Source organism: Rhinopithecus roxellana, chromosome 10 (assembly GCF_007565055.1).
Source record: "Rhinopithecus roxellana isolate Shanxi Qingling chromosome 10, ASM756505v1, whole genome shotgun sequence".
Lineage (NCBI taxonomy): Eukaryota > Metazoa > Chordata > Mammalia > Primates > Cercopithecidae > Rhinopithecus > Rhinopithecus roxellana.
Window position 1 is genome coordinate 107123325 of NC_044558.1, and position 23762 is coordinate 107147086.

At 39.0% G+C, this 23762-nt stretch overlaps 1 protein-coding gene across 1 annotated transcript in view; it reads right to left on the reverse strand.

The window, feature by feature from the left end:
- Nucleotides 1-23762, reverse strand: part of LTA4H (leukotriene A4 hydrolase) — a 36638-nt gene that overhangs the window by 6004 nt on the left and 6872 nt on the right. The window contains 15 exon segments of the mRNA XM_010383889.1: nt 3421-3475; nt 6275-6345; nt 6965-7068; nt 8059-8203; nt 8806-8901; nt 8903-8918; nt 10274-10344; nt 10789-10812; nt 12000-12140; nt 12403-12475; nt 14338-14390; nt 15352-15456; nt 18003-18071; nt 21554-21674; nt 23498-23628. Of these exon segments, the coding sequence (XP_010382191.1) occupies nt 3421-3475; nt 6275-6345; nt 6965-7068; nt 8059-8203; nt 8806-8901; nt 8903-8918; nt 10274-10344; nt 10789-10812; nt 12000-12140; nt 12403-12475; nt 14338-14390; nt 15352-15456; nt 18003-18071; nt 21554-21674; nt 23498-23628 (1275 nt within the window).

The window sequence follows — 23762 nt, forward strand, 5'->3', positions numbered from 1 at the left end:
GAGAAGATGATTAAGCAATATTAAATAAAGCTGATCAAAATAAGGATTTTAAAATATTTTAAAACTAGTTTTATATTCTTCTAAACTAGGGCTTTTGTTACTTTAAAAGAAATACATGCAAATACTAAAAAACCAAATAGGACAGAAGGAAAAATTCTTTTGGTTTTGCTCCCTGTTTCCAAGTACTGCTCCTCAGTAACCGATATTCATAGTTTCTGTATATCCTTCCACTAAATTTAATGCATAGGCATATATCCTTTTAAAGAAATATTTTGCGTCTTCCCCCCTTCAGAACTCTCCTTAATAGCAATACTTCTTTTCCCTTTACAACTTATCCTTAATATGAGAACGTACAGCTCCAGCTCATTTTCTGTGCAAAACCCTGCAAATCTAAACTATATATTAATTAAGGATATGTTTATGTTGTAAAAACATAAAAAGCAAGAGAATGATAAACCAAAATTCAGGACAATGGTTACCCGGATGGGTCAGCAAGGAGGGTGGAGAAGGGGATAAGATGGGGAGGGATGCTACAGAGGTACCGGCAAGATTTGATTTCTTATGCTAGTGGTGCATCACACAGGTCTTGTTTTACAATTGTTTTTTACACTTAGAAATATGTTATAAATATTCTTTTGCATGTATTTACTATTTAAGACAAATCATTGAGAAATAAAATACATAAGGAAAAGAGTGCACTAGTGAATACAGTGTCCTGAATCTGTTTCTAACACTGCCTGTTTCTACTAATATTGAAGAGTTGATCATCATCCACCTTAATTGCTGGGCCCAAAGGAATATTTGAGCAGAAATTAGTAGCAGTTTTATCTAGCACCAAATAAGCTGGAATACATTTTTCAAACTAAAACAGAGGATTCGAACACACACTGTTAAAAAATCCTGTTTCCCACAGGAATCTCTTATACTTTTCTTCGTAACAAGTTTGTCAACTACACAAAACATAAAGTTCAAGACACAGGTATTATAGAAGAACAAAGCATTATCTGTGGCAAGATGTGTTACCACACTTCTCTCTTGGACAGAAAAAAGCCTTATTTGAAAAAGCACACAATTAAACCATTCCTCCAATATAAACTCAACACTACTCCAGGCCAAGTATTGACAGGTGAAGTATCTATGGACACAACCAGCCTACCTTTCTGATAGGTAGCTACTAGAAGATTTTATTACTTCCTTCCAAAAAAGAAAAAAAAATCCGCAACAAACAGACTTGACCTTAGATCCGAATAGTAATTAGTAATGCTCTATCTTTGTTATGATGTTATAAAAGTCTCCAAAAAAATGTTTATATTTTATTTTAAATTGGAGTGTTGCTTCCCTTGGTTTCTGGTTCCATTTTTCCTGATTTGCCTTACTCCTGATTTCGTTTTTCTTCCGTCTTCTGGCTGTAAGGATGTTCTGCCAATACCTGGAGCTTTCTACTCCCTTTTCTTCTTCTCCACGTCTAATCGGTTCTCAAGTTCTTAGTTATAAAATTAAACTTCAAAAGTCTTTCAACTCTTTTTTTTTTTGAGACAGAGAATTGCTCTGTCACCCAGGCTGGAGTACAATGGTGTGATCTCAGCTCACTGCAACATCTGCCTCCTGGGTTCAAGCAATTCTAGTGCCTCAACCTCCCGAGTAGCTGGGGTTATAGGTGTGCACCACCACACATGGCTAGTTTTTGTATCTTTAGTAGACATGGGGTTTCGCCATGTTGGCCAGGCTGGTCTCGAACCCCTGGGCTCACGTGATCTGCTTTGCATTTGTTATTTTTGTGTGAATCTAATGTCTTAATTAAACAATAGATGCTTCAAAGGTAAGTCCATCTCTGTATTTTTCATAGTGTGTGATGCAGCATTTTGTATATAGAAAGATGTGAAGAAATAATGGTCAAGTACACTTTAGAAACAAGTTTTAAAAGGCAATTGCTAAACTGATTACACAGTTGGAGGCCATTATCCAAGCGAATTAACACAGGAACAGAAAACCAAATACAGGATATTCTCAAACATATGTGAGAGCTAAACGACTGTGTACTCACGGACATAAAAGTGGCAACAATAGATGCTGGGACTACTGGGAGCAGGGCAAGGGCTAAAAAACTGTTGGGTACTATGTCAGTACCTGGGTGATGGGATCATCATACCCCAAACCTCAGCAGCACACAATATGCACGTGTGACAAACCTGCACATGTGCCCCCTGAACTCAAAAGTTGATATTACTTAAAACATTATAAATCTGTTGCAAATTAATAGGAATAAAAGTATTTCTAAATTTTCTGTTATTCTTCATTAAAGAATTATCGGCCGGGCGCGGTGGCTCAAGCCTGTAATCCCAGCACTTTGGGAGGCCGAGACGGGCGGATCACGAGGTCAGAAGATCGAGACCATCCTGGCTAATACGGTGAAACCCTGTCTCTACTTAAAAATACAAAAAACTAGCCGGGCGACGAGGCGGGCGCCTGTAGTCCCAGCTACTCGGGAGGCTGAGGCAGGAGAATGGCGTAAACCCGGGAGGCGGAGCTTGCAGTGAGCTGAGATCCGGCCACTGCACTCCAGCCTGGGTGGCAGAACAAGACTCCGTCTCAAAAAAAAAAAAAAAAGAATTATCGAGGGCATATCCTTACTTTGGCTTCAGTAAAGGATTCTACTTTAGTACATATATGAAGAAGCTCCTCTTTAAGATGCTTCATAGAAAGTGAACCAAGTTATTGACAGAGCAAAAGTGCCTCGATTCTTTCTACCACTAATAGTCAGCAGTTGGTCACCCAAGATCATTTTAGATGTACCTGGTATGTGAAATCGCTATATTGGAAGCAGTATCTTACAAATGATTTAAAAGGAAAAGAAGAAAGGTAAGATGCAAATATTTTTGCATACTTCTTTTCAAGAGTTAAGAAGCAAGAAAAATCAGGATTAATGCCTTTAACATCTATTTTTTTCCCCCCATAAAACTTAATTTTCTAGGTTGGGCACAAGGGCTCATGCCTGTAATTCCAGCACTCTGGGAGGCTAAGGTGGGAGGATCACTGGAGACCAGGAGTTTGAAACCAGCCTGTACAACACAGACCCTGTTTGTACAAAAAGTTTTAAATTAGGCAGGCATGGTGGTGCATGCCTGTAGTCCCAGTTACTCAGGAGGCTGAGGTGGGATGACTGACTGAGCCCAGGAGGTTGAGGCTGCAATGAGCCATGATCACGCCACTGTACTCCAGCCTGGGCAACAGAGCAAGACCCTGTCTCAAACCCTTAATTTTCTATATTGAGAGTAGATATAATATCACCTTAGATAAACCTGACTTCCAAATAGCCTTTCCAAATATAACTGTTTGTGATTTAAATACCCTCCCTGCTTCATGAGTAAAGACATATTTGCACAATTCAAAAAGGAATCAAAATCACACATTATTACTTACAGTAATCCATCTTTGACTTAAGGCAATACAAGCATTTGTCAGAGTCATATCATAACTGCAAAGATAAAAGGTAAAGATTAAATTGTATAAAAATGCACATGCTTTTGCAGAAATGCAGTTTTAAAGCTACGGTACATACTTAAATTTCAAAGTCCTTTTTAAATAAGGAAAACAAACTCCAAAGTGATGAAAACAGGAAATATTTTACCTAACTTACATACTACTGGCATCATCCAAGAACTCACAAATCCAAATGGATACCACATTAATGAAATACTCATCTATCTTTTAGAAAGAATGCCAAAGCACCTCAGCAAAAGACTGTCATGTGCTCAAGTAATCTATGTTAAAGTAGTTGGAATCAGTTGAGCATATTTACTATATGGCAGGAACAGTTCTAGACACTCAAGACAACAAGATGAACAACACAAAGTCCTTGCTCTCATGGATTTAGTCTAACTCTAGTGTGGAGAGTGGCTGGAAGAAGTCAGAACAGATAAAAGTACACAGTTTGGGTGCCAGAACCATCTTCCAGGGTGTGAAGATGTGATACTGAACTTGAACAGTGGTAGTAGAAATGGAGAGATGTGGATAGACTCAGATATTTAAATCATATACAAATGATGAGAACATTATAAAAAGAGGATTTTCTGTGGTTTGAGATTTTCTAAGATACTCTTTTACAGAATCCCAAGTATGGGAATGATTCCAGGGTTCCTCTAGCACTTTGGTATTACTTGAAAGCAATCATAAGGGATCTAGAATGAACCAAGGCCCAAAAAGGATCCCTTAGCAGCGGTGATATCAAAGAAACACTTTTGAAGAACTAATTTTCCACCCAGATTTCTCTAATTTTAAAAGCAACCGTCAAAGACTTCTCCACTCCTAAACTTCCTGGAACTGTCTTTTGACTTTATCAGGCCCCTGAAGTTAGACTCCTTGAAAGACTCCAAACTCCAAATTCTATGCTTTTATTCTCAGGCTCCTCATAATTGTACAGCACACCAGACTGCTGACCACTCTCATACCACTTTTAAATTATTTCTTTCCACAGCTTTCTTAATGAATTAACCTTTGAAAGCTCTTTTTAGTTTTCCATTTATTTTGCTCCCTTTCCTCTGTCCCAGCTCTAAAATGAAGATCCTCTAAGGTTCTAAACTTTACTTCTTGTATTCTTCTTTGTAAGTCATCTCCAAGACAATGTCCAAATCCATCACCATTAAAATTAATAGTTTCCTCACCTGCAATACTTAATATTTTTTAAAAAAATACTTTTCATTGTATTATAATTACTTGACACATACATGTTTGCTCTGTGAGTTCCTTATTCATCATATTAGTGCCTGACAATAAATGTGTGCTGGATTGAGCTGAATCTTTACTACATCTCTGCTCAGTCATTTCTAATTTCTTCTTTTCTCACTACAGCCAATCAGTGGCCAATAGATTCTAGCCCCAAAACGTCTCTCCTCTCAGTTACTCCTTTCTTTTCCCACTGCCTTTTTATCACTTCAGGTCCTCATAATCTCTGGTCAGGCTGTTGTAAGAATTGATGAGATAATGTATGGCACTTCTTAATGAAGTGCTGGGGAAAAAATCTAAAGTATTCTTTTTGCTGATACCTTTTTTAGATGTTAAAAGGGTTTACTGATGATTTGTGCCACCTGTTTCCAAAACAAAACTCGAAACATTCTATTGTAATCACCCCTCCCTATCTGAGCTCCTGTTTCCCACCACAGCCTATGATAACCAGGACTGCCCGGTCAGTGGGGCACTCGGACCACATCTGTTCCATACTCAAAACTCCCAGTAACTTCTCAACCAAACACTTCTCAGCCTGGCTGTTTAAAGTGCTTTACAAACAAACATGACCAGGCCTCATCTTGTTTCCTAGCTTCTCTCCTGCTGCTCCCTGCAAATCAATTAAACTGGCCTGTTTAGTGTAAGAGAAGCTGGTAGGCAATTTTGGTGATCCAAAAGAAAGGCAACAAGAGACTGGAACACGCCATGGTCAGTGTCCTCACACAACTCATGAAAGACCAAAGTTCAGGTTCAATTGAAGGAGGGGGTTCAGTATAAAAAAGCAGTATATTGAGGCCAGGCACAGTGGCTCACACCTGTAATCCCAACACTCTGGGAGACAAAGGCAGGCGGATCGTTTGAGCTCAGGAGTTTGAGACCAGCCTGGGCAATGTGGTGAAACCCCACCTCTAGCAAAAATACAAAAACTTAGCTGGGTGTGGTAGTGCACACCTGTGGTCCCAGCTACTTGCAAGGCTGAGGTGGGAGGATCATTTGAGCCCGGGAGGCAGAGGTCACAGTGAGCTAAGATCACATCACTGTATGCCAGCCTGGGCCACAGAGTGAGACCCTGTTTCCAAGAAAAAAGAAAAAAGAAAGAAAGCAGTATACCAGAGGCAATAAGACTGCCAGGGTTTGAATCTCAACTTTTACTACTTACTAGCTGTGCAACCTAGGGCAAGACACTTTACCTAGCTAAACCTAACTTACCTCCTTGGGAAAAGGGGATAATAAGTGTTGTAATTAACATAAATACTTATAAAATATTTTTATTGCAGAAGTTTGAAGGAAGATACAATAGCTTATTCTTTTCTAAATCCCTCACCATCCTTGTGCAGAAAGGAGGCACTCGATTACTTGAAGTAAAAAATCATATTTGTAAACTGTGGAAATTATTCTTTTGGCCTTGGGGTTAAGGCCAAAACACCTAAGAACTCTGCTGTCATCATTAACTAGTAACAGTTTCAGGAAAGCATACTATTCTTTCAGATATTTTGAGGCTCTCTAGGAGTTAGGAGAATGAGAAGGAAAGCATTAGCAGGCAAGTACTTACTTGGGTTTTATGGGAGGCAGTCCAGGAGAGTAGAGCCAGGCATTCCAATCAACTTGATTGAGAACATCAACCTACGAATAGTAAGAATTCACAGTTTACAACAGAATGCCCTTTCCTGTTGAAAACAAAACTTAAACTTATAAGTCCTTAGATACATAATTTTGTCTAATCTGCCATATCAAGATAATTTCTAAATCACTTTTTTAAAAATTAATATTTTAAATTGATATATCATAATTGTGTATACTTATGTGACACAATGTGATGTTTTGATATATATATTCAATGTGAACTAAGTCAAGCTAATTAATATATCCATTACCTCATCTAGCTTTATCTTCTAAAAGTTATATTAATCACTAGTGTGCTGTTAAATAATTAAAATAGGAAAATTAACCACTTGTAAAAAATCAAATTTTATACTATTGATGATCTCTCTGAAACAGGAAAATTAAGCACTTGTAAAAAATCAAATTCCATAGTATTGATGATCTCTCTGAAACAAGAAAATTCTATAGGTAGTTCATGTGGTTAAGATCACATTTAAAACAGAAAAAATATGCAATGAGAGGCTGAGTCCTAAAACAAGTTCTGAACCAATACTACTATTAGATAATTCAAGTTAACCTAATCAGTCAATAAATAGAGATATATTGAGCATGAAACATAGAAAAGGTTTTTATATCCAACCTTATCTTTAAAATAGGAATACAGGAAATCCTTCCAGTCATCAGTAGTTATGCTCTTATAGGAAAACTTCTCAACATAAGCTTTTAAGAATCCTAGGAAAAGCTCTAAGAGTAAAAAAGAAAATCAATTCATAGAAAGGTAATTATCTGACATTTTGTGTGTATGTTTGGCACTGTACTATTAACCACAGAGAACGGAGAACATTCAGAGAATAGGGAAATCTACAAGAACTTTCAGAGTGAAAGAATGTTCAGAAAAGGAGGTGGGACTTAAGTTGGGCCTTGAAGAATATATGTAATTCAGTGGAAGGGAGAAGAGAAATTCTAATTATAGGTAAGGGGATAACACATGAAGACACAGAAAAGGAATACATAACCCAAGTTCTAAAAGCTATAACCTTCATATGACTAGAAAGGAGAAAAATAAGACTGGACAGGCAGAATGGATTCAGGTGACAGACAGCCTTCCAATTCAGTCAACCAAGGAGAACACCTCAATGTCTATCAGTGGGGGATGGGTACATAACTCAGCATAGCTTTATCATGAAATAGTACGATGTCATTAAAAAGTATGAGGCAGATTTATATGTACTGACATAGAAGGGTGTATGTGAAATATCGAGCAAAACAAAACACAAATGCAGAGCCAATATATAGCATGATCCATTTTTGTAATTAAAATAACTATATGTATTTATTTGTCTGCTTGTTAATTTACACCTAGAAAGTTATCTGGAGCCATATACACCAAACTGCTAACAGTGGTTACCCCCGGGGAGTGGAAAAAGGTTGATGGACTCTCACTTGTTACTCTTAAAAACTTCTGTACCATAGAAATGTTTTCAGGGAGTACATACTATTATCCTCATTTCAAAAACTGATGAGATTGTTTAAAAAATGAAGCAGCATAATTTAAACCTTAGGGGTTATTAATGGTTTTAAGTCAAGAGATAACTTAGAAAACAATACAGATTTCTTCAGCAGCTACATCCAGAATGAATTGGAAGTATTAAATGGAACAAAACAATAGTTTATAATTCTTCCTAATTCTCACATTACCTTAAAAAAAAAAATGATAAAATACCAACTACTTACCTGGTCCTCCAAGCAGTTGTTCAAGGTAAAAAAGTAAAGCAAAGCCCTTCTCATAGGGAACTGAAGAATAAGCTACATCAGGGTCTACATCTGTCAGATCAACCACAAGTTTGGTGAAAGGATGTGTCTCCCCAAATGTCTTTACCTGCAAGACATGAAATAACATGGAGAAACATATAGAAACATATAGAAAGACTGCTATCACCATGCAAAGAAGCTAATAGGGAAGTATTACTTCACTCAGTGGTATAACTTTAGGGGAATCTAAAACTTGGAGACTGGAATACCAGGATATGTTGGCATAAACTTCTGGAAATCTATTAATAGAATGCTTACTTACACAATATTCTCTGATGTTTCTTGCTCAATAATACAGGCTCTATTCTTATAAAAAGACTAGAAAAATGATTTAATGCCTAGTCAGCAAATTTGGCTTTCAGGAGACAACACTTAAAAATGACATAAATATACAAAAAAAAAAATTCAAACTATAGTAAATAGCTATATTAATAGCAAAGGCCCAGTGACGTCCCATAGCTCCCTGTTTAGACCAGGTCATCAAAACTACCTTACACAGAACAATGAATGGTGCGGATCAATACAGTGTTATACCAGCATTGACTTCACATTCCACACTTGTAAAAATGACGTTTTGGTTGCTACACAGTAAAGATGCTTTCATAAAAACTCAATTTTTAACACCTATACAACTTCGGATGAAGGTTTTTAAAACTTTGACTCATTTACCGAATTCTGTAGTTCTCCCCATCCTCCCAGAGCATTAAAATGTCTGAACTTTTCACCAAACAATCGTCCGCAAATGTGGCGTTCCAAGTACACAGTAGTGTCCCTCATTTAACCTGAAAAAAATTTTTTTAATAAAAACACGGACACAGCTGAGAAGAAAAGATATTTCAATCAAGATATTTTCTTTTTGGCTTTTCTACAGAGGAAAGCAGTTGTAAGGCATGACCACTACACTCTAAGCCCACTCTGGCTCCCAGGCAGTCAATCCAGAGCAATGGGAAGCTCAGCCCAGCAGATGGCAGCAGAGAAAGTTAAGCCCTGGTTCTGCTCTTGCATGTCCATATGTTAAAAGTGTGAATATATCAGGAACTAGATTAAACAACACCTAGACTGAACCTAACACTGTAATAAGTGTTACAGAATTTTTTAAAACTATCCTTGTTGGCCGGGCACAGTGGCCCATGCCTGTAATCCCAGCACTTTGGGAGGCCAAGGCGGGAGAATTATCTGAGGTCAAGAGCTCAAGACCAGCCTGGCCAACACGGTGAAACCCCATCTCTACTAAAAATACAAAAATGAGCTGAGCATGGTGGCGTGCACCTGTAGTCCCAGATACTTGGGAGGCTGAGACACAAGAATCGCTTGAACCGGAAGGCAGAGAGATTGCCCTACTGCACTCCAGCCTGGACGACAGAGAGAGACTCCATCTCAAAAAAAAAAAAAAAAAAAAAATCCTTGTTAGCTGGGCGTGGCAGCTTATGCCTGTAATCTCAGCACTTTGGGAGGCCGAGGTGGGCGGATCACTTGAGCTCAGGAGTTCGAGACCAGCCTGGGCAACATGGTGAACTCCCATCTCTATAAAAAATACAAGAATTAGCCAGGCATAGTGGCATGTGCCTATATATAGTCTCAGCCACTTTGGAGCCTGAGGAGGGAGGATTGCAACCCCGGAGTTGCAGTTAGTGGAGATTGCACCACTGTACTATAGCCTGGGTAACAGAGTGAGACCTTGTCTCCAATTAAAAAAAAAAAAAATAGCCAGGCGCAGTGGCTCACGCCTGTAATCCTAGCACTTTGGGAGGCCAAGGCGGGTGGATTGTCTGAGCTCAGGAGTTCGAGAACAGCCTGGGCAACACAGTGAAACCCCATCTCTACTAAAATACAAAAAATTAGCTGGGCGTGGTGGCACGTGCCTGTAATCCCAGCTACTCGGGAGGCTGAGACAGGAGAATCACTTGAACCTGGGAGGCAGAGCTTGCAGTGAGCCAAGATCGCACCATTGCACTCTAGCTTGGGTGACAAAGTGAGACTCCATCTCAAAAAAAAAAAAAAAAAAATTCTTGCCTATCAAAGAGATGATAACAAAGAAAAACAAGAGATATACACAAAACAATTCAGAGTGGTAGGAGGCAGGGGAAAAAAAAATCAGTAACAAGAACCAATAAAGACATAATAAGAAAAATCTTACCAAAAGTGATCCCAAGTTTTGTTGGTCACTAGATTCCCTGTCCAGCTATGAGATATTTCATGTGCAATGACCTAAAGAAAACAGTGTGATTAATAGTAAGACTGATTATCTTAACCTAAAACAACCCATTCTGTAAACACTCCATGTTATTCAATTTTTTAAAAATATTAGCTGAGGTATTCAGGGAGTTACTCAGTTCAGCAAAATCTTTAACTTAACCAAAGACACACACACACACTCAAATGTGGCATAAAGTAATGAGAAAACAAAAATTACTTAGAAAATATTAAATAGATACATCACTGCATTAAAAATATTTCACAAATATATGAAAAGATCAAACCATAAATTTTTCTTAAATCTATTAAATATAATTGTTAATATAATAATGCGACAAGAGTCCCCAAATTGTCCATTATAACCATATCTTTAACATAAAAATACAAGGGATATTTTAAAATCAGTTGAAGTAATACTTCTTGAAGATAAGGCCATAATGAAAAAGTTTAACTTACATTGGAGAGTGACTTGTCGCCTGCCTACAAAAAAAAGAAAATTATCTTAGTATTTTAGTAATCAAATTACAGACTCTCTAAAAGACTGCCTACCTAAACACTTAGCATACTGGCACTGGTGGTCCACTGTATTTCTACTACAGCACTTCAAAGAATGTAAAAGAGACCTTAATTGAAAAAACAAAAAAATCCAGAACTAAAAATTAGCGTCATTCTTTCTTGCCCTAATTCTAGGGAATTTTTGCAATACAATGAAAGCTGGTCTATTTGTGTCTAACTTCCATAAAACATTTCTCCTACTTCCATTTTTACATCTGCTCTTATTTACCCCTCACTTTCTTTCTCACCTATTACCCAAAATATATTTAATAAAACTTTAGAGTGTCCTATGTGTCCTGTGCTGTATTTTATTTATGTTTTTGCTAGTCCATCACTCACATAGGTTCTAGGAAGAATTTAAAGTAGCTCACAGGCATATTAAACATAGCAGTGTACTATGGTCCTAATCCTTTCCTATACATGGTGTACTGATTTTTTTTTTAATTGTACCTACACACCAAGTGTAATTGATATAGTCTGTCTGGATACATAATTTTTCAATGAATTGTTGTTACACAGCACCCCATGCTCACATCCCCAAATACCGTAAACATAATATTCTCCTTCCCCAAATGGCCAGATTATTTTCCTTTCAAAAACGAGATGGAGGCCTGGTGAGGTGCTTCATGACTGTAATCCCCGCACTTTGGGAGGCCAAGGCAGGTGGATCACGAGGTCAGGGGATCGAGACCATCCTGGCCAATATGGTAAAACCCCGTCTTTACTAAAAATACAAAAATTAGCTGGGCATGGTGGTGCGTGCCTGTAGTCCCAGATACTCAGGAGACTGAGGCAGGAGAATCCCTTGAACCCAGGGGCAGAGGTTGCAGTGAGCCGAGACTGCACCCCTGCACTCCAACCTGGGCAACAGAGCGAGACTCTGTCTCAAAACAAAACAAACAAACAAAAAAACGAGATTGTGATAACCACAATAAACAATACAATTAGAAACAATGGTTACATGAACAAGCGAAAAGATTTATATATATACACATTATTAGGACTCTAAGGTTCTTTACATATATATTCATATTATTAGGACTCAAGGTTTTTTCTAGCTAAGTTTATTTTTGAAAGACATCAATTTCAAATGAAGAAATATTTACACTTACCAGTAGAGTAGGAGTTACAAAAGTAAGGCAAGGATTCTCCATGCCACCATAAGGGAAGGACGGTGGCAGGACCAATAGGTCATACTGTCCCCATACATATGGTCCTCCCAGATCTTCTGCAATTTTAAGCATAGATTCAGTCTGAAAAATCAACACATATGTTTGTATATCTTAATTATCACCATTGTACATTTCTTAAAATTGTATATTGCTTTCTATGAAGGTTACAAGTTAATGACTCTAATTTTAAATGAAAATGATAAAAAGAATGTAGCAACTGCACACCTACATAAAACACAATCTGATTCTTTCCTGGTATCACTTAAAACCATCACATTTCACACTCAAAATCTTCAATCTACTGTCTATCATGGTGACTACAAAGGAAAACTACATGACCAACCTCAGAAAACTCGTAAGCAGACTTTTCCACCTGCTCTTTCTCAGACCACACCAAAGTTCTTGGGCCAATTTGCCTGCAAGATTAAAACGCTTAATAAAAAAGAAATTCACAGCAAATGATTCGTCTGGTTCTAAAAAGTATTTAATGTCTTGTAGACAAACCTTTACAGTGAGAGTGCATTTACCATGTGCTTATGGGAAAGGGATGAGGTTACATGGCCTGAGCTGCAAACCTGCTGTTGTATATGCAGCAATAGATATGCAGCTCTCTAAGGAGGTACAGGCTGGGCCAAAGGAAAAAAACCAAGACACAAAGTGTCCTCAATTAGTTTATTGCCTCTTGTAAGACCTCTTGAGGGTCTCATTTCATCTCTCAATTTCATAACTATAGAAACCCAGTCACAACTCATAAGAAACTATCCTTTTTTTTTTTTTTTTTTTTTGCGATGGAGTCTCGCTCTATCACCCAGGCTGGAGTGCACTGGCGTGATCTCGGCTCACTGCAAGCTCCACCCCCTGGGTTCATGCCATTCTCCTGCCTCAGCCTCCCAAGTAGCTGGGACTACAGGCACCCGCCACCACGTCCAGCTAATTTTTTCTTTTTTTTTGTATTTTTAGTAGAGACAGGGTTTCACCATGTTAGCCAGGATGGTCTCAATCCCCTGACCTCGTGATCCATGATCTGCCCGCCTCAGCCTCTCAAAGTGCTGGGATTATAGGTGTGGTCACCGCAACCAGCCTTTTTTTTTTTTTTTTTTTTTTTTTTTGATACAGGGTCTCATTCTGTTGCCCAGGCTGAGTGCAGAGGGGCCATCACAGCTCACTGCAGCCTCCGCCTTGGGGGCTCAAGCAGTCCTCCCACCTTAGCCTCCTGAGTTGCTGGGACTAGAGGCATATACTACCATGCCCGACTAATTTTTTACTTTTTTATAGAGACATGCTGTCACTTGTGTTGCCCAGGCTGGTCTTGAACTCCTGGGCTCAAGCGATCCTCCCACCTTGGCCTCCCAAAGTGATGGGATTACAGGCGTGAGCCACAGAGCCCAGCCTACAAGATTATTCTAGAACAGGAATGGGTATAAACTTTGTTATGCACTTAAAGGTTGAATACTCTTATATAAGAAGAAACAAATAGAAAATGAAGGAAATACTGTCAGATGCTATAACATGGATAAACCTTAAGTTCATTACACCTTGAATGAAATAAGCCAGACACAAAGAGATAAAATCATACTGTATGATTCTACTTATGTGAGGTATCTAAAGTAGTCAAATTCGTAGGAACAGAAAATAGAATGGGTGTTACCAAGGACTGGGGGGTGAGGGAAAAGAGGAGCTATTGTTTAATGGGTGCAGAGTTTCAGTTTTGCAAAATGAAAAATTTCTGAAGATCTGTTTCACAACAATGTGAATATACTTAACACTACTGAGCTGCATATTTAAAAACTGCTAAGTGTGCTTAAAACTAAGAATGAACAAAAAATTAAGAAGGAAGGGTACTCTATTGGTAAAATACTAATAAAATATGTTACATTTCTGTAATATCTGTAGGCTTCCAAGTGCTTTAATATATTTTATCTCATTTGTTTCACATAACCACGCTATGAGGTAGAAAGTCAGACATTATAATTTCAAGGATAAGGAAACAGAGGTTAAGAGAGTGACCTGTTCAAGCTTACATGAGAATTCAGATCTCTAAAGGTAAGAGCACGCTCATTTTACAAGACTTGAAAAATCTAAGGGGCAACTGGTCAAGATTTTTAAACGTAAAATTAATTTGTTGCCTACATTTTATATTTAGATTTGAATTTTTCTAGAGCTTTCAGCTCGATATCTTGAGAAATACACAAATGATCGACCAATTAACCTTGAGAGAGGTTCAAGATGCCTAAGTTTTGATCTTTCCACAAACCTGAAAATTTTTCCAAAAGCTCACCTGCTTTCTAAAGCTCCAACAACTAAAGCAATCAGGTAGCAGGGTATCGGAACCTAAAGAGCGCAAACAAACACACACCACGTGCTTGCATTAGTGTTCACAAATGTTACACAGTAAGACAATTCATATTTAAGTAAATTCCCTTTCAAATCTCCTAATATTAGTGGTGATTGCTTTTATACTTCTGAAAGAGTTCTCATCTTTAACATATAGCTTGAAATTGTGATACAAAACATTGTTCAAAACATCTATTTGCCTTTTATTCTGCTAGGAACAAAAGCTTCTCACACGTGAAAAACAAGATCACACATGCTATTAAAAGGTGCATTTTAAGCATTTCTCAAAAAGTAACCTACAGGAAGTGCTTTTCCCATGTGTTTGCCTTTTTCCTCCTGACTTTTAAAAGGTTTTGGTTTTCTTTTTTTATTCCTTTATGTTTCAAAGCACTATTGGCATGTTGTAGAGACACACAGAGTAACCCGACAATAAGTAGATGCCAAAGTTATGGGAGCTTGGAACCACAGAAGCTGCGGTGGAAGTCAAATTATCCATTGTGAAGTCAATTAAGAAAACACACACACACACACACACACATACACACTCATGCATGCATACACATTGAGGGTCAAAGATACATGTCTAATGACCAGGACTGTAATTGAGTGGTTTTTTGGTCTTGACTCCTCCCTTTGTAAACACTCTCAACAGCCACTTGCCCCCATGCGTAAGAACACAAAAGAACAGGAAGCCAGCCCCTGACTGGAGTGAGGGAAAATGAAAACAGGCACACTCCCTATTCTGTCTCTATAGCAAACCCTCTCTTCAATACAACAATCTGTAAGTAGAACAAAACCCTTTAAAAGCACAAAAGAAAAAGAAATGAAGAAGACAAAAACCAAAAGCTGTTCTCAAAATTCTGAAATATTTCAGAAGTAAGTTTGCCCTCTGGATGTGTACAAGTTAACTGTAGTTTACTGCCAATGAAAAGCAAAAATCTAGACCCTAGGATCTTACTTTCTGGATGAATTTGTATATTTTCCTGCTTGGGTCTTCTGGGTCAGGTACTTCTCCATCACGAATAGCACTCATAAGTGCCACCAGCTCTTTAGGGACAGACACCTAATCAAGGAGAAAAATAATTTCTAGTCATAAATAAAAGCTTCTATGTGTCTTAAACTATATACATAAAATAACCTTTTCCTCCCCTTCTTGACTATCTAATAAACAGACTATGAACACAAAAGGTATATACATATACAAACAGTATATATATACACACACACACACGGACACAATGTGTATATGTGTATATATATGTACACATATATATATGAACACAAAAAGTATATATATATATATATACACACACACACACACATATACATATCAGTTTTGTAAATAGAATTCGCAATATAGGAAACTGGTTTCTTTAAAAGTGAATGTGAAATTTCTATCCATTCACCCATGCACATTAAGAGCAGAGTTTTGGTAGAAACTGGATTAAAATCCCAGCTCTGCCACCTAATAACTAACTGCACAAACTTGGGCAAATAAATATACCCCCTAAGCCTCAGTTTCCCCATCAAGTAAGTGTCAAACTTCAAAGGCTTGTTGCAAGGAATAAATAATATAAGTAAAGAACCCAGCACCATCCCTGGCAATGGCAGCCACCATCCCTGCTCCCCCTACACTCACAAAACAGATTCAAAAGGATGTTATATACTCACTATAGGACAGAATGGTTTTGAACAATTTTGTTTTGAAAACACACACTTGGAGTTACAAATGGAGGAACCTTTTAAAAGTAGTAACTGAAAAAACTAAAATTTATTGCTAAAAACTGTCAAATAATTTTCTCTGGAAATCCATATGGAAAAGACCCCTATGGGGCAAACCATATGGTCATTAAACTGTGTATCCTAGCTCCATGATTGTGAAAGTTTGATTTCTGACGAATGCCAGAATAAAGAACTCTCCCAAGTATTAATGATCAAGCAAGAATACATTCCAGCAGGGGCTAGACTTTCATGTTCTTCTTGCATGGCTCAGGACTCAAAGCTATGACTGAGGCAGGCACAGAATTAGAAGCTCCTGAACCAGGGCTAAAACAATTATAGATTCTAAAGCATGAAAGTGTTCAGGAAATAATTTGGTTCAGCCACCTCCCTTCATTGAGGTGGTGATACGTTATATACATGTGCCAACTGAGGTTGTGAGGTCATAAAACTTGTTCAAGGGTCACATCATTATTTATCTATATTTTTAGAAATGGGGTTGCGCTATGTTGCCCAGGCTGGCCTTGAACTTCTGAGTTCAAGTGATCTTCCCACCTCAGCCTCCCAAGTAGCTGGGACTTCACAGTTATTAAGTGGTGGAGAAGAGCCAGAGCCCTGGGATTCTTTGCCTCCAAGTATAATATATCATTGCACTATCCTAGGTGTAATTTGGTTGTGGAATTGTTTGGGAAGCAAGAAGGCCCTATAAATATGGGTTGGTCCTCATTCTATTTGCTTGGTCTAAGTAGGTCTAGCATCTGGGATAGTGATTGTTTAGTAATTACAGTCCACCTTTTCCAAAAAGGATTAGCAGTACCCACCAAGGGAATAAGCTGGAATTGCATACAGACAAGTCTGAAACATATGCCCACTAGGCTTATATGGCTACAGAATGCATTTATAGAAACTTGAATCCTGCAAATGTCAACTTTTAAAAGTTAAGTAAAAATTGTTTCTAGGCCGGGCGCGGTGGCTCAAGCCTGTAATCCCAGCACTTTGGGAGGCCGAGACGGGCGAATCACGAGGTCAGGAGATCGAGACCATCCTGGCTAACACGGTGAAACCCCGTCTCTACTAAAAAAATACAAAAACTAGCTGGGCGAGGTGGCGGGCGCCTGTAGTCCCAGCTACTCGGGAGGCTGAGGCAGGAGAATGGCGTAAACCCGGGAGGCGGAGCTTGCAGTGAGCTGAGATCTGGCCACCGCACTCCAGTCCGGGCGACAGAGCGAGACTCCGCCTCAAAAAAAAAAAAAAAAAAAAAAAAAAAAAATTGTTTCTAAGTTCTTATTTTTAAATCCAGGATTCTGAATTCCTTTTTTTTTTTTTCTTTTGTTTTTTGTTTTTTGGGGTTTTTCTTTTGAGACAGAGTCTCACTCTGTCACCCAGGCTGGAGTGCAGTGGTGCAATCTCAGCTCACTGCAAGCTCTGCCTCCCAGGTTCACACCATTCTCCTGCCTCAGCCTCCTGAGTAGCTGGGACTACAGGTGCCCGCCACCACGCCCGGCTAATTTTTTGTAATTTTTTTAGTACAGACAGGGTTTCACCATGTTAGCCCGGATAGTCTCCATCTCCTGACCTTGTGATCCGCCCATCTCGGCCTCCCAAAGTGCCGGGATTACAAGCATGAGCCACCGCGCCTGGCCCTGAATTCCTTTTTAAAAGTCAGATTGGTTTCCATTTCCTTTTTTTCACAGTTAAAATGTTTAAAACTGCCTTTAAAGTAGAGATTCAGAATGAATGCCACAGCCTCTTTTTTCACATATCTCAGGTAGAATTTCATTAAGAAAAATAATTGTAGCTCTAGAAATTCAATTATCATTTCTGCTTATCATTTATACCATATTTACTGATATGCATCATTTAATTCAGTTAATAATTTGTAATATTTACCTCTGCAGTATAGGTTAATTTCACAGAAGGAGTGTCCTGACAAGGAAGGACTGCTCTGCAGTGGATGGCCTGAAAAAGGGAGAAACAGGAAGAAATAGCTATTTATCTTTCTGATACGTCATTAAGAAATCATTAAAAATTGCAACATTGTTCTTAGACATCTTTTTTTTTTTTTTTTTTTTTTTTGAGACGGAGTCTCGCTCTGTCGCCGGTGCTGGAGTGCAGTGGCCGGATCTCAGCTCACTGCAAGCTCCGCCTCCCGGGTTCCCGCCATTCTCCTGCCTCAGCCTCCCGAGTAGCTGGGACTACAGGCGCCCGCCACCTTGCCCGGCTAGATTTTTGTATTGTTTAGTAGAGACGGGGTTTCACCGTGTTAGCCAGGATGGTCTCGATCTCCTGACCTCGTGATCCGCCCGTCTCGGCCTCCCAAAGTGCTGGGATTACAGGCTTGAGCCACCGCACCCGGCCTAGACATCTTTTTTTAAAAATAAAAACAGGTCTCATTTCTTGAGATTTTTTTTTTTTTGAGACGGAGTTTCACTTTTGTTGCCCAGGCTGGAGTTCAATGGCGCAATCTTGGCTCACTGCAACCTCTGCCTCCCAGGTTCAAGCGATTCTCCTGCCTCAGCCTCCTGAGTAGTTGCGATTACAGGCATGTACCACCACGCCCAGCTAATTTTGTATTTTGAGTAGAGAGAGGGTTTCTCCATGTTGGTCAGGCTGGTCTTGAACTCCCTACCTCAGGTGATCTGCCTACCTCGGCCTCCCAAAGTGCAGGGATTACAGGCGTGAGCCACCGTGCCCGGCCTCTTGGGATCTTTTAAAGTCCAAAAATAGATTCTTCGACTTTTAAAAATCAGATTTTCCACTTTAATCTATGGTTAATCCTCACATTTCAGTTGACACATGGAGAAACTGTTAAGCAGTGTTTCCTACTCTATGCTCTGGGCAACAATAGTGCCCAGTGAGAAGCTTTCAGAAACCTGAGAAAAAAGGGCTCTGTAGCAAAACAGACCTGAGAAGTATGGCATACTGCACCGCTGTCTTGCAGAGCCACGAGAACATTAGCCTCCTGAAGGCTCTGAACAGACCTTACAATAAAGAAACCTGTTTGCTTTCTTACACTTATTTTAACACAAAACCCATTTCTCTCCGGTTTAACAGCTAATGGGATGCCAGTGTTCTAATGAACACAGCCTGAGAAATGTTGCTGTAGTCTTGACACTTCAATCTTGCAGCAAACCTTGTAAGTACAAACAAAGAAGCAAAGAAGGGAGAAAGAACAGTCTCTCTCAATACCATCTAGACATATTCATTCATATCACATGCAAAGTGTTTCTCTACTGCCACACCAATCGTTATTAACATTGGTTCCATCCAGTATGACCAGAGGCCGGGTGCCGTGGCTCACTCCTGCAATCCCAGCACTTTGGGAGGCTCAGATGATTATTTGAGCTCTAGAGTTTGAGACCAGCCTGAGCAACATAGTGAGACCCTACCTCTACACACAAAAAAATTAGCTGGGCATGGTGGTGCACACCTGTAGTCCCAGCTACTCAGGAGGCTGAGGTAAAAGGATCACTTGAGCCCAGGAATTCTGGGCTGCAGTGACCCAAGTTCACACCATTGCACTACAGCCTGGGCAACACAGCAAGACCCTGTCTCAAAAGTAAAAGAAAAAAAAAAAAGGAGCACCTACAATCTTATAACCGGTCTGTTTACAAATAAGTCTGTCTATTGCTGGTGAGCAATGGAATAGAAACCCAGCCTCATTGAGATAGTCTACTAAACTCAAAGGAATTCTGATATTAACACCCTTCTCTGAAGCTATCACAAATCCTAAACATACTTCATTCCACCACAAGCTTTCTTAAAACCCCCAAACTCCAGGTCTTTTCATTTTAGTTCCAGAAAGTTATCCAAAGATACAGGCTCCCAAATGACCTCTAGATGGATTAAGTAGGACTAGCAGAGCCACCTGGTTCTCTCTCCCAAAATAGAGTTCCAAGACCATGCCTCTAGAGTTCCTTGATGGTTTCTAGTTAGGTGATATGGCAATACCAAAGGGGTTTTTAAATGCATTTCACTGGATAAGGCCAAACCCAGGCAAATATGCATACAGAACAACTGTAAGCAAATTCACCAAACAAAATCATGTCTACATGTTTTCTATCAGCTGCAATAATTTTTTAGCTGAAATCTGTTTCCCATATTCCCAACATTGCTGCCAATAAGAAATGGAATAATATACTCAAAATTAACATTTTCGTGACTCACAAATCTTGCATTTCTTGCCAACTTTGGTAATAGACATTCAATTAAGAAACACTGCCTGAAAATCAGATATTCATGAGATACAGATTGTGCAATTTGTACACTCTTGCGTATAACATTTCATCTCTTCTAGATTATTAAACTGAGGGTTTCTTAGATTAAAAAGATGTTTCAAGTGGCCATAGAAAGTAAACAGGTCTGATTCATATGCTAATTCCTTTTTTAAAAGGACTTGTATTGAAATTTGAACCTAACACACAGGAATATTGGGAGGGATGAAACATGTAAAGAATCTAGCACAATGCCTGGAAATAGAGCAAATGCTTAATGAAGTCAGTTCTCTTAATTGTACATTATTTGATTACTATGAAAAGTAGGTATTTTTTCTTTCAGAAGACAGTTTGAAAAGTATTATCCTTGTGACAGGTTATCTCTAATCATATGGCTCTTTACTTTTAGTTTTAAAATGGAAAACAGAGGTACAGTTAATATATTGATATAATATATACGTTTGTAAATGTAAGAAAAATATGGAAAAGTTACATTCCAAACTCAATGGTGGTTACCTCTGGGCAATAGTGTCTGGAAAAGGTTTGGAAATTAAATCTTTCACTTCCCATTTCTTTACTATTAGCATTTTTCATAACCAGTACATATTATTTATTAATTTTTCCTTTCATTTTATGACTATTTACTGAGTACCTACTCTCTGCCAAGTTCTAAGTCAGGCCTAGAAAGTCCAATCTAGGTGGACATATTTCCAAACTGAAAGAAGCTTCTTATTTAAAGTAATGCATGAGTGTATTAATAGTGAAAGATAAAATGAAAATAATTTATCTTATATGTTTTTATAGATCAATTAATATATTAGATTAGGTAAAACCCACATAATCCATAAAACCACTGTTCATTTTGCTTCATTCAACCGTATGTGCTGGGAGTTTTCTTTTGAGGCGGAGTCTCGCTCTGTCGCCCGGGCTGGAGTGCAGTGGCCGGATCTCAGCTCACTGCAAGCTCCGCCTCCCGGGTTTTACTCCATTCTCCTGCCTCAGCCTCCCGAGTAGCTGGGACTACAGGCGCCTGCCACCTCGCCCGGCTAAGTATTTTTTTTAGTAGAGACGAGGTTTCACCGTGTTAGCCAGGATGGTCTCGATCTCCTGACCTCGTGATCCGCCCGTCTCGGCCTCCCAAAGTGCTGGGATTACAGGCTTGAGCCACCGCCTCCGGCCTGTGCTGGGAGTTTTCTACATCAGAAATCATTCTGGAATCCTTTTTACCTGGCACTGACTAAAGAGATATGGGTGTTCCTTCCCAGAAGTCTGTTCAGGAGTGAGCCACTGGAGAGCAGAAGATTTTGGAGAGGTCTCAAAAGAAATTTCTATAACGATTTCTTGATTTCTGTATGAAACAAATAAATATATTAGTAGAGTATGATTCTATCTAGTGAAAATTTAAACTCGTAATACATACACTGAGTAATATAAATAACATAGTATGCATTCTCATCACTGATTGACAGTAAGCTCTAGGAATGGCCGTATCCTCAATGGGTAAGTCTCCTCTCAGTTTTCCTACCTAATTGCCAGCCTGTGGGTCCTTTTACCTCTCCCAGCCTAACTGCTAGCGAAGGCGTAATGGCAACTAACAGTGGTTGAGTACCCCATTATGTGTCACGTACTTTGCATCTGCGATATCATTTAATCTTTTATTAGAGTGGAAAAGTGAAAGAAATCATTTTAGAACTTCAACTACCACAGTAGCAGGTGCCACAGCATGACACAGAGCAGTGCTAGTCTGCAAACTGTTACTGGCCCAGGACAAGACAAGAGCAGAAGTTGGGAGTCAGCATTGCAAAACTTTTAGAGTCATTTTTATGTCTGTTCAATCTAATAATAAAAAATGTGTGCTTGTATTTCATCTCTTCTTCCTCATACTTCATTTTTATTGCACTTTATAAAAGTATCAGTCTATGACAGATTGAAGAGGATAAAAATTGGTCCTTTACCCCAGAGATTTTGAGAAGCACTGATAATAAGGGAACAGCAGAGCTTTAAGACCAGCAGCCGGCCGGGCGCGGTGGCTCAAGCCTGTAATCCCAGCACTTTGGGAGGCCGAGACGGGCGGATCACGAGGTCAGGAGATCGAGACCATCCTGGCTAACACGGTGAAACCCCGTCTCTACTAAAGAAATACAAAAAAAAACTTAGCCGGGCGATGTGGCGGGCGCCTGTAGTCCCAGCTACTTGGGAGGCTGAGGCGAGAGAATGGCGTAAACCCGGGAGGAGGAGCTTGCAGTGAGCTGAGATCCGGCCACTGCACTCCAGCCTGGGAGACAGAGCAAGACTCCGTCTCAAAAAAAAAAAAAAAACAAAACAAAGACCAGCAGCCCTGCTGGTGTTCAAATCCTGACTCTATCGCTTACTGGTACTGTAAATCTGGAGAAATTACTTGACCTCCCTATGCCATAGTTTCCTTGTAGAATGGGGTGAATACCATCTACCTCACAAGTTAGACTTAAGTGTTTCCCTTCTCTTAAAGGGAAAGAGAAAGCATGAAAGCACTGGCCACTGAACAACTGGGGTAGATCACCCTTGTTCTAGGCCAATAATTTCCACCATTTTTCCCCTCCCCAGTATATCAAGAGGTGACATATACTCCCAATATGACAATTCTGGTTGCTACTTTCTTGAATAAGTTATTTACCTAAGGTTCCCTTTCCTCATCTTTAAGTGTAGATTATATCAGCAGGGTTACTGTAAGGATAAGATACAAGAATGCATTTAAAGCACTTATCCCAAGATTGCTGCACTGTAACAGTTCTATCTTTGGCATTATCATTGTCCCGTTAATACATGCAGCTGGCCTCTGGGGCAACGGCAAGGAATGTGCAGCTTGTAAAAGCTGCCCAGGTTATCTTGAAATGCCTTCTTAGGATGGCATGCCCCCACCATCACTCTTGATATTAGTAAAAGGATGAATCGTTTAAAAACTAACAGTTCCCCAAGTCCTTGTTGTATTATATACAAACAACATTTTTAGTATCTTAAGTATATATAATTTTAACTGCTGTATCAACTTTAATCTGAACAGAAGATGAGAAGTAGTGTACCAATCATTACATATTTACAAACTAAAATTTAAAAAGAAAAGATATTTTCATTAGTTAAAAATATTTTTCCCCATTATTTAGCTGTAAAAAAGAAAGATCATAACATCCATACTTGCTCAAAGCAATAGGAAGAGAGATTTCCATTGGCGATCCCTTGTAACTTTGTCTTTCTCCGAGAGCATATTTGACTTCTTGTCCATTGATCACTACTTTTTCTATTAGAAGGTCCTTTGTATCCAAAACCTAAAATTAATATTTTTAAATAGTAAGAAAATAGTTTCATTTACCAGAAAAAACTTTTATTAGATATAGGTTACAACAACTAGTTGCTTGTGGAGAGTAAAATACAGAGTGAAATTAGAAGAATTAAAGAGTTA